At 42.5% G+C, this 12,265-nt stretch overlaps 1 protein-coding gene across 1 annotated transcript in view; it reads right to left on the bottom strand.

Moving 5' to 3' along the window:
- Positions 1-7,313: 7,313 nt before the first annotated feature.
- iqsec3a (IQ motif and Sec7 domain ArfGEF 3a) overlaps positions 7,314-12,265 on the bottom strand; it is a 174,887-nt gene continuing 169,935 nt past the window's right edge. The window contains exon 14 of the mRNA XM_050035781.1: positions 7,314-7,513. Within this exon, the coding sequence (XP_049891738.1) occupies positions 7,451-7,513 (63 nt within the window). The 3' untranslated portion in view covers positions 7,314-7,450. The remainder of the gene's footprint in view (positions 7,514-12,265) is intronic.

The raw sequence follows: 12,265 nt of genomic DNA, 5'->3' as shown, positions 1-12,265 counted from the left end.
CCTGTTGGGGGTTACTGCCATCAAGGAGAGCTGTTGCTATGAAGACGGGGGGGTTACTTGGTCTGCAACGATGTTTGAGTGGGTGAAGTGTGTCAACTCGCATCCACATGAATACCAGGACCAGAGTCATTGCAAAGGAACATCGCATTGTATAAACCCTTTTACTGTTACTAAACAGTATGATGGTTTTTTTGGTGGGCAGAGCTTAGCTGGATGCCAAACAATTTTTTCCAGACATCAGCTAACGCTACCTAGCTGGTTCTGTTGGCTTTTTTTAGACAATGGAGGAAGATGATACGAGTAGTGCATTCAGTAATATTAATTTCGAGCGCACTCTGGCACAAAGTGGACAGTTCGTAAATTCGGAGTGCTGTCTGAATGTACTAGGCACTCACTGGGAAGACGGAGCAGCTATGTGCCGAGCTGAATGAATGAATGTGTGATTGACTTAACCGTTCGTTAATTCATGTAGAAATATAACGCTCTGTTTCTTCGATTGACAAGGCTCATTTTAATTTAGAGTGTCAGACTGAATTTACGAACGCACCGTGTCAGGTCACAGGTCACGTAAGTAAACACTGACCAACGGGACCAGACTGGCCGACCCATATGCTCTCACTCAGTGGATGGATGATTGACAGGAAGCTTTGTGGTTGATTGCTATGACACTTTAACGGTTTCCTCCAGTTTGTTTTGCTATCAAAGCTAACGTTAGCTAATGCGCTAAAAAGTTAGCGTTACGGAGAAATCCAATCTTCCTCTTAAGGGCTCATTTATGCTCAACGTTAAATACGGATCCGGATACGGACGGAGCCTTCTGTCCGTGCTCTGCGTTCATTTCGTCCATATTTCTGAACGTTTCCATAAAGCTTACGGATACGGGCCAAACGGAGCAGTACCACCGGGAACCGTGGGGGCAGTGTTACTGTCACTACCCGATAGGTAGCTCTAGTGAGACACGAAGAAGAAACAACAATTCAATTTCTCTCATCGGCAGTACTAGAGAAAAGAATTCTCCGTCCTCCAGTCGCGATGTATTTAACGGCCTCACCGACCACCGCCTCCTACAACGCTGCCCCTGTTTTTGTCTTTTATGCAAGAGGTACATTATCAATATCTCCTCCACAGTCGCCATGTTTGTTTTTGAGTTTGTTTAAACTTTTGACGCTGGGCTGCCTCCTGGTGGATATATTGGTTAACATCCATGCCAACGTAAAGGGCGCATGGAAGTATGTGGGCAGTGACGGTAACATCGTTTGAAACAGACGTATTCATTTTCGTATGTAAAGGGAGCATAAATGAGCCTTAATATCTCTCCAGTTTCTGATGAGGTGGACATGATAACCCTTAATACACATAACGTTATTCATCCCTACAACAGGAAATACTTTTCCCTGAACCTGATATGAAGTGTGCGCTGCACATGTGAGCATTTTTGATGATCGTCTCCGTCCAGTCTTTTCGTCTTATTGCATTTAACCATAGTCGTCTTCGTTTTTCTTGACGGGCAGTGGCAGCTGGTATGCAATAAAATGTAAGTTTTGAGCCATGACTCCTTCTATTCTGGCTCCCAATAACACAACAAGACGACATATTAAGACTCCTATGTAGCCTACAGCCCTGTGGTGGAGAGTCGTGTTTTGCCTCCAGCTTATAATGTTCTGGATGTCATGGACAGACCCTTTAAAGAACCAGCCAATTTACTCATCAAGCAGAGCAAACAGCCTCAGTGTGAATGTGTACTTGTGTTTCTAAATGAATCTGCTTCTTTATCACTTCTTAATTTAGTTGCAAACTTCCTCCATCTATATTGGGGCTGAGCAGGTGGTGTACAATGGGTTTTTATATTTAGCTTTTTTATTGGAAACAGCTCTGTGCTGCTGCTGCTGGTGGAAACAACACTGATGTGAGTAGAGATTTTACAACGCATTAAAGTTGCAGGCTGGAAAGCCAAACAAAAAAATATATCAACCGAACAATGTGCTGAATTACACTGAAATGGTTCATAGAGCTGAGTTGGGTAGGTTTGTTATTACAAGCACCTAAAATGGTGAATATGAGTTGATGCATGACAAAATGACATTTCAGTATGAACATTATTTCCACAGTAAGGCTAAATAAATTGTCTGATGGAGGTTTTAAAATACTGACATCATTAAACCCAAGAACAAAAACAAACCATTGGTGTGAATAGACTTAAATCATCTTTAATAGCATGTTGATATACTGCAAAGACAGGTAGAGAGGGATTCAAAGCCAACAGAGGGAGGTGATGGTTCCTATCTGTTACACTCAGTCTCCTCCTGTCTTACCTTAAATATGTCCACTTTATTATTAACTAGTATGAGCAAACACAGTGTTGAAGAGCCAGACAAGATCCACATGTCATTCATGAAGCGGTGCACTGGTATGGCAGAGCCCTTTTTTCAGTTTCTTTAAGAAAGTTAGCCACTACTGCGCTTCCTTGTCATACGCTGCGCTCCCAAAATGCTACATTGGTTTCTGTTCAAATGTAAAGTCAGGGTTTTCAGTGTGCCTCATATTCATGTTTATTGCACACACAAGGATGTCTATCCCCCGAAATGTTTAAACACATTGTCAGGTAGGGAAAACTGTGCATCTATAAATAAAGGGGAGTGAAAGACAGGGACAAAATGGCCACCGATAGGCAAAGCAGAGGCTTCATATTTGTGGTTTTAAATCCATTTTCTGTATGAAGGGATTTTTGCTAACACATTCTTACTCCCAAATTGTCATGTAGAGACGCTTGGTCAGTGGTCTGTCACGTCAAAATATGATGCGCCACGTACCCTCCTGCGTCAGTTTGGACATTCAGGGACAGCATGTCCATTTACGCTTAGTATATGTAGGGCTGCCCCCGACCATTTAGGGCCATTAGTTGACTAGTCGCCTGCATGTTTACAATATTAATGTAAATATTAAATGATATATTTTGGGCGGGGCAACACAATGGTTTGAGTTGAAGGTGTGAGAAAGAATAGTATCAGTAACATTGTTAACACTGTGCTACATTACAGAGAAATACAAAACCGTACTAATGAACCTTCATTAATATAGGCCTATATTTTATCTACAAGTGCACGTCACACACTGAGCGAGCCGCCTGTTAATGACGCTGTGGGCTAATGGGCATGTAGCTACTTCCATGTTTCAGATGATACGTCATGTTTGTAGTCGACCAATGAAGATGAGTTTACATATCACCTTGGGTTCGTCCTTCACCTTCTCAAAATGATCCCACACTTTGGATTTCCTGCCCGACATGTTATTAACTAGCCTGTGGAATAACCGCAGGTACCAGCCCTGGAAATTAGGGGTCGCACACATGCCAAGTCTTTAACAGCCTGGACGCGAGGTCGGGCACTGGGTGCTACTCTTGTGTCTTTTTTGTGCCAGCTTTCAAGGGCGCAGTGGCAGGTTGCGTCATAGGTCTTGACTGCAGAGCTGATCTTCCTCCAGGAGCTGTTTATAAGTGTGTAGGCCTATCGTCTGTGGGACAGATGTAAAGCTCTGGGTAGCCCTGCACTAACATGATCAACTTTTCTGTATTTATCAGACTGAATATTTACAGAAGAAGGGAAAGATATCTGTCGGCTGTGATTGGTTTGTAATGTGACTCCTGTCTGACTGCTGAGCGTGGCCACTTCCTGTGTCTGTCCTTTCAAATTAAATTATTATTATTATCTGACCTTGACCTTTCTGGTCAACTAACATTTGGTTGACTATTAGGCGGCAGCCCTAGTTATATGCATCATCTCTTTTCTAAATAATAATTCAAAATAATTATTCCCACTTTTACAGTAAATGAGTAGAATTTTACAGTACAGTACAGGGGTAGGTTTAGAAACAACATCATTGTTTGGCTTAAAATATGTATGTTTGTTATTAACGTGATACAATGTCACCAGGGGCGTAGCACCAAATTATGGGCCCTGTACATGGGCAGTCTTTGTAGGCCCCCCACCCTTCCTCTCTTGATCCATGTTCCTCTCATGCATCTTTTGATTTTTTTTTTTTTTAACAAAGTCAGTTTGCCTTCTTTCCCTTTTCTTTCCTTTCTTTCTTTCATTTATTTTTTGGAATATAAATGGTAAAATATTTGGTATATTCGGCCAATTATAAGTTACTTATGACACTACTTACTTGGAAACAAAATAAAACTTACTTACAACAATTCCAGCTTTTTGAGGGGACCTGGATGATCAGTTTCCCTTTTGCCCCCACTACCACTAGTACACTTCATCATTATTGAAACAACTCAATTGACTTTTGGCTTCACATGGGACACGAACAGTGGTCTCAAGTGAAAGTTCGGAGTTTGTTTGCTCCATCCACCTCAAATACTGCCCGCCCAGTGCAGACTTTCTCGCTCTTTATACTTCATTAGTTGCCCGGAGCATGAACAAATGTCGCTGCCCGGGTCGTCTCGTACCACCACAAGGGTGCCTCTGTGGGCCACTGACCAAGCATCCGTATTTGACGAGTTGGGAGTGAGACCAAGTTGGGCCATCATGTTTTGTTTTTTTTAAGTTCAACCACAAACGGAAAAAAAATCTGTCATCATCTCCCACGAGCAAATTCAGTCATGCACAAAAATCTAAAACTCTTGGGACTCAGAGCCTCTGAACTGATGGCATGCATGAGAAAAGAATCACATTCATATCTGAATGTTGATTTAAACAAATAACTGACCAATTGAAACATCAATGTGAAATAATATCACAACCTTTGATGCCAACGTAACCTTTAAAATTTTGTTTATAACCAGTGAAAATATTATAATTGTCTTTTATTTTGCAAGCGCTAATTCTTCTCATTGTGTTGTGAAGTAATAACAAAAGCAATAACCAGGATAAACAAGATGGAGAGAGGTTCGATTTGTTTACGGGAAAAGTTGGGATGCTACTGTGAGGTCACACACTCACACACTCACACACGCGCACATACGCGCACACACTCATCATCTCTGCCTGACTGTTTTTTTCCTGCAACCTCTGTCTCTCCACTGAATGAAATCATGAGTGGAAAAGGACAGAAAGATGAGATAGAGACCTTCCCGCAGCGGCTCTGCGATTATAAATAAACAAATCAGACAGGTGGAGGTCAGATGGGAGCAGAGTTAACCGAACATCCATTCTGCAGTACCTGGTGGGGCTTATGTTTAAAAGATGGACGCGTTCAGGCCGGGGCAGCCGCTGACCTATTTCAGAATGAAGGACGCGTGACAGGGCTATAGCATTTTGAAGGGGCTAAAGGTAGCTTGCTTGTCCTTTCCGACACAGCTTGAATGTGGTATTTACAATCTAGGCTGGGGTGAAAGAGAAAGAGATCAGATAATGCATTCTTTTTGTCCCGTTCCTATTTAAAGCAGGCTAGCCAACAGCACAAACAATACCATTAATGCCAGCATTTGCAATAAAAGCTGTGTGTGCGCCTCTGTAGTTTTTGCCTTTTTGAAAATGTCAGACTGAAAGGTTAGGAGGGAGGAGGAAAAAACAGTCACAAGGAGCCGAAACGGAAAAAACCTGGGAGTCGTACCGACATAAAGAGACAGCGTCTGGATGTTTCGTATGGTGTCCTGCATTTCTCCACCGACGATGACGACGACTAAAACACACAAAGGTTTGAATATGCGTCTGTGCAAATCAAAATAAACACAGATCTTGACATTTAACAGTTGTAGCAGAAGCGTCTTCATGGAAATTCATGGCGAGTTTTCCTGAAAAAGCGGAGAAGCGTTGCATGAACAACAGATTACAGCACAGTGTACATATATTACATGTGAATTGTAGTTTTTTTGTTTTGTTTTTTAGAAAAGTCCGAGAGCAGTTTCAGCAGCTTGAACAATTTTTAAAATATGAAAAAAAAGAAAAATCCCTCCATCAGCAGTTAAACATGTGGCGAGAACTCCTGGGAAGCAATATTAAACATGAAGAGTAAAAGACAAACAACAATCAACAGGAGCATCCTGGGCTGACTTTTTGGTTTGGCAGCAATCCACGTGATTGGTCGCCTTTGTTTTCTGTCATACTTGACTGTAGGATGATCTATGGAGAGTGACAATAGAGCGAGAGTGTTTTCTGATGATAGAGAGCCACAACACAACAGAGGAGCGGATGACAAACGCAGCTTATCGGAGGATGTTGTTTTTTTTTTTCTTGTTGTTATCCAGGGGAAGCAGAGGAGGAAGAGAGAAGGCTCTCCATCACACAAATAAATCAGCGACAGCGCGAACGGGGAGATAAGTTTTTGTTATGAAACATCAGTTTTGTTATTCATTTTTTTGTGCTCCTTGAGGGAGAAGCGTGACAGGACTATTTTCTGAAAGCAAAAAGAAAGGGTTTGTTTTTTTTATTTTCTCCTAGCCCTAGCGTTTAGTCAAGTGCAAAGAAGTCAGTGTTTAGTGGAGGCTATGTATTTTGGCACACGTTTTTCAGTTAAAGTGTCAACTATGCACGCACGCGCACATACAGCACAGTAGGCATGAGGTTCGGGATGATAAAAGCGAGACAGAAGCGGAAGGTCCTCGGAGTGTTGTCCATCCATCGCAGTCCATTTCTGTTGTTGTTGTTGTTGTTGTTGTTGTTGGCGGTGATGGTGAATACCAGAACTAGAAGGAACCCATCCAGAATATCTGTGTTTTCTCTAGCAAGAGTTAAAACTGACAAAAAGTTATAGAAATTTGTTAAAACTACATAATATTTCAAAATACATGTGGAATCAAGTAAAACTTTATATATATGCATTTTATTTCTCCGTTTCTCTTTTAAAACTTTGACTTTTCTTTTCTTTTTTTCCTTAAATATATGCATATAAGTGAGATTTGTTTTTGTTTTTCTTTATAGCTCTTTGATCTGTATGTATATATGTACATTATGTACTTTTTAAATAGGTAGAGAAGGGGGAGTGTGTGTGGACGTGTGGGGGAAATAATACTAATTAATTTATTTACACCATGCTCCGAGAGCCGCTTGGGGTCCGGTGTAGACTGAGGCGGGGGTCGGGGGGTATATACTGGTGTGGGTGGTTGTAAGGCGGAGGTGGGGGAGGCAGCGGGGGCTGGTGGCCGTCGTTGCCATGGGAGCCGTCCGGCGAGCGGACCGGGGTGGACATGGCCGACTGACTGAGCTGGTGGTGGCTGTGGTGGTGATGCTGGTAGTGGTGGTGTGTGGGCGTTTGGCTGAGGAAGGCCTCCATGCGTCCGTGGCCGCTGTTGTCGAGCATGATGACCTTGACGATCTGCTGACACTGGATGAGTGTCTCCGGCCTGAGGTCAGCCATGCTCACGGCCGCCTGGTGGTGCTGCTGGAGGTGGAGGTGGTGGGCAGGGGTGCTTGCCGCTGACTGCAGCTGCGGGTGCTGAGGTGGAGGCGCCGGCCCGTGGGTTATCCCCTGGGGCCCGTGCTGGAAAAGCAGCTCCCCCCGGTGGTTAAGAAGGGCCACGCTCTCGGGACTCCGAGCCGTGCTGCTGCTGAGCTGGTACGTCTGAAGCCTGTTGTGAATTGACACCTAGTTTAGAAAACAGCCAAGAGAACAGCATCAAATGTTATAAAACTGGTTCCTCCTCTACAATCCGTCAAGCCCTCTTTTTGTTTTTTTTTTGGGGGGGTGGGGGGGTGGGGTGGTGAATGCACAGCACACACACACACAGGGCATGCGTGGGGGCTTAGGTGTTGGGGGTCGGTGGAGGTGTAAAATCATTGTGACTACTGCACACTNGTCAAGCCCTTTTTTTGTTTTTTTTTTTGGGGGGGTGGGGGGGTGGGGTGGTGAATGCACAGCACACACACACACAGGGCATGCGTGGGGGCTTAGGTGTTGGGGGTCGGTGGAGGTGTAAAATCATTGTGACTACTGCACACTCCCCTCCCTCCACCCCCACAGGTACTGGGAACAGTGTAGATTGGATGCTGGGATCAGCAGTGTGTGACTGGGGTCAGGGGGAGGACAGTGGTGGGGAATAGGGATAAGAGATTTGGTGTGACGCTACAGAAGGGGCCCGGTGGTTCCAAAGGGGACACTGAGGGCCCCTGTGTCTCCCTTCCAAACCACTGTGTGGCGCTATGGTGACAGCGGACACGAGGAGACTTGAGGGGGTCGGGGGGAAACCAGAACATAGACGGAGGTCATACGGAGAAGAGGGAGAGGTGGAAGGAGAGGAGGTGAGCAGACTGACAACCACAGACGTCCACAGGCAACACTCATCAGAATGCAAACCTCCATATGTCACATTTATTTCTGCAGACACTTTCCCTGTCAGAGTTTCCTTCCCTCAAAGTTTGCTTTCTGCTATCTGTCTTCCTTTATCGTACCTTGCTGCATATTTTAGGAAGCATGTCACGTTTCCCAGTTACCTTACACTGCGTTTCTCTGAAAGCATACGCCCAAACTAAAATACAGTATCATCAAATGAATAAACACAATCTGCAATGCATATTACGTGTCATGGACTTTAAGTAGTGTGAGAATTGTAAGCGTCCACAGCACATCTGGGACTTGAGTCAATGGCTAAGGTTACCTATGGGTTAAATTACTGGTGAATATAACTGCATGTATTTCAAACTTAAAGGTCCAGTGTGTAGCATTTAGTGGCATCTAGAGGTGAGGTAGATGGGTATTGTTAAGATTTTATTTATACTACTGCTCTTATTGATACTCCTGATTGACTCTTATAGTCTTTTTTCATTTCTAAATAATTGCTTTTTAGAAAATATATTGATTTAAAAAAGAATAAATTCAGAACAGGATCATTAAATACTTAAAATATAACATGTTTTTTTCCCCCCAGAGCAGCAAGTGTCATATTTACAACAGCAATGCCACTATATAAATAATATTCCTGACATCGCAATACTCAGTGAGGTTTAGTTTTTATCTGTCACTGTAAGTTATTCCTCCTGTCCTCTGTCCTAATGTGATTCACTGTGTGCAGGTAACATTAGTGCTGGTAGAGAGAGGAGGGGCTGTTTGTCTCAGCCAGCAACTCAGTTTAAAAGATTTCAAACAAATAAACAGCATGAACTGTATTTTTTAATCATTTTAACATCCCTTGGAAAACACATTAGAACCTTATGTCTAGAATGTAATATTTGTTTCCTATTATCAGTGTCTTTCAAATAGCTACTGTGCTGTAGCCAAAGCTGTATGTACCAGAGCTGTTTTTAGGTCATGTGTACCAAGTCATAGTCAAGTCTTAAGTTTTAAAAGGACTAGTCAAAGTCACCCCAGCTGGCATTGTAATGTTTATTCACGGTTGAATCAACATCATACACCATGGTTGAATCACTGTTGAATTATGTTAGCTTGGAAGATGAATCAACATTGATTTCCAAATGTTGTCAAAAACTTTAAATGTTTCAATATTGTTTCAGTGTTGAAACAGATCTTCAGTCTTGATTTATGAGAATTTATTTAACCTGTTTACAACCATCAGAATTAAACATTGTCCCAATGTTGTTTTAATGTTGAAACAACTTGCAATTACTTAATTTCAACCACATTTCAATGTTGAAGGTCAGTTGTGTACCAGCTGGAAATGGCCCCAATCACACCAAATGTGTTTTTTCCCCAATGCAAACGAGGTATTTAACACTTGCTTGCAAGTATAAAAGCATCTGTACGGTCAAATAGGTCAATGGGTGTGGTTACATGATGGCTTCTCATTCAGAATGAAATAAATCTGAATGAAATCATTCGGAGTTAAAGTCTTTCCAGGTAGTTTACATGGGAAATATTCATTCCGAATGAGGGTTTACACGGGAGATCAGTTTAATCGCTTTTATTCGGGTCTGCGCAAGGTTTGGGGCAGGGAAGGTTTCTGATTGGATAGGGGGCGGGGCGGATGTTACGTGTTTACGTTTACCGGAAGAAAACACTGTAGTCCTTGCTCCGGATAACAAGATGCTTGACGACGCCGTTCTTAGTGCCTTTTTCGGGCGTGTTTTGCTTATATTCTTGAAGCAGCAGTACGACAACAACCTTGTTCAGCTAATGCTTCGTCTGTTGAGGAGGAGAAGGGAGGTAGAAGACCGTGCTGTGGCGAATGGAAACCGTGTGGCGAATGGAAACCGGTGAGTGCAACGAGTCCGACTGCTCTATCTCAGCCCGTTGCTATGCAGGCTATATACGTCATCGCGCCAGAAGGGCGAGGAAACGAGCATGCGCAGAAAGACCGGAAAAAGAGGAATGAGTGTATACAAGTGCGAGAAATTCTTTCATTCGGAATTAGAAACGGAATATTCCAGCCCCTTACATCGGATTGAATTTTCAATCTCTTTGGCCATTTTCATTCCGAATTAGGCGTTTACAAGATCACTTTTAATAGGAATGAACTTTCATTCCGAATGAAAAGGGAATTAAACTGTCCATGTAAACCCACTCAATGAGAGGTAAATGGTCAGTGACATTACTTGAGTCAGACACGAGTCTCATGTCAGCTCTTATGAACTGTAAGTTTTCTAATTTAATAACTGCATACTTTCAAGCAGTCGTGGTAGTTGCTGAGATTGCCACAAATTTCCGACCCTTAGCTTTAAAACTAACTTTCAGTGTGTCAACATAGTTTCCCACCAAAGCTCTCCAAAATGGCAACTGTGCAAATAAGGTCAACGGTAATTCACCTGCAATATAATGGACTTTTAATGTGAAGTATCCGAGGTAAGAAAAGGCTTACAGCAGTGTTCTGCCACCCTCTTACAGGAGCCGACGTAACTCTTGTGTGAAAGAACTCCATTAACATTTGCTCCTATTCAATCTGCCGACCACTATTCTCCTTGATGACTTGGCACATGTACTTAAGAGTACAGTATCAATGAGCTCTGAAGCACTTTGGATAGAGAACAAAGGATTTAGCTGACTTTCTGGTGCCTTTCAAAACTTTGATTTCAAAGTAGAGAGTTTGTTTTACCCCACAGATGACCAAAGAATTTCAGTTTACTGTTACGCTGGCACATTTGGTTGTTTGGTTGCTAAAATGGACATTTATAAAGTGTAGTCTGTGTCCTAAATCACTCCCTATTTACTACATAGTGCACTGTATTTTTATATATATATATATATATATGTATATATATATACTGCATAGGAAGTGATTACAATAGGGGATAATAGGGAGTGATTTCTGACACAGGAAGTCAGGAAGTCAATGGCTCTGTAATTCTTCTCTCTGTAAACCACAACTTGCAGTTCATACATTTCTGTTTGTGAAAGAGATTTGACAAGCTAATTAATGAGTTTTAGATATGTTAATAGGCAGATCAGTTCACTTTGGACTGAGCCACGCTAGCTGCTTCATCTCTTTCCCAGTCTTTGCTAAGCTAGGCAAGGCTATGCTAAGCTAGGCTAACTGTCTCCTGACTCTGTAGCTCCATATTTGACAGACAGATTGGTGAGTGTGTTGATGCTCTCATTTAAATCTCACAGGAAAGTACTGAAGTGAATCAAATGGCACATTAGTCGGAGCTACAGTTTGTACATAGGCTCTGGGAGGCGAGTCAGAAAACACACATCATGTGATCCAGTTTCTGAGTCTGATCTAAACTGTTTTTTCCTCCTGTGCTTATGACTCAAGAACAGGTGGGAAAAAGTTTTGCCAGGATAAACTTTCTAAGTTGCTCAAGGTTTTTTTTTTCATCAGTGAAACAGGTAGGGGAAAGTTTTGTCAGGATCATTTTTCTAAGTTAATATTTCTATCAGAGAAAACTGATCTGAATTCAGACTGTTTACTTAAAGCACAGCTACACTCACAGATAACTGAGCCTCCTACCTTCCTGTCAAACAGTATCAACCCATAAACAGGTGAATTTTTATTTTCTGGATCAAGTGTTTGTTGTTGTGAAATTCATTGTGGTCATGTTCTAAACAGGACTAAAAGCAACTGATTTTCTTCCAGGTGAGTTTTAAAGACATGACAGTAATCATGGAAGGATTATTGAACATGCCTACGGAGCACAGGCCTAGGAGCTCCAAGTGTAATGCTGTGTTCCCACCAAACGCGATGAACGCGATTTAATCGCCCGTAACGCCCGAGTTTGGATGCCTGACCATTTTGTTAATTCGCGTTATCGCGTCATTCGCGCGAGTAGCGGGGAAGCCGGCTGTGCTAACTGGAGCTAAGCTAGTGCTAATGTTCATAGTACAACCATTCTGCAAACTAATTAAAGACACATATTTACAGAACTTACCAAGTAGACCAGTCTCCTCGGCGTCTTTCACCCAAGCCTGCTCCTTTTTGTTGCGGTCTCTG

Source organism: Epinephelus moara, chromosome 23 (assembly GCF_006386435.1).
Source record: "Epinephelus moara isolate mb chromosome 23, YSFRI_EMoa_1.0, whole genome shotgun sequence".
Classification (NCBI taxonomy): domain Eukaryota; kingdom Metazoa; phylum Chordata; class Actinopteri; order Perciformes; family Serranidae; genus Epinephelus; species Epinephelus moara.
Note: the sequence above shows the minus strand (reverse complement) of the source record. Positions and strands in the feature narration are given on the sequence as shown.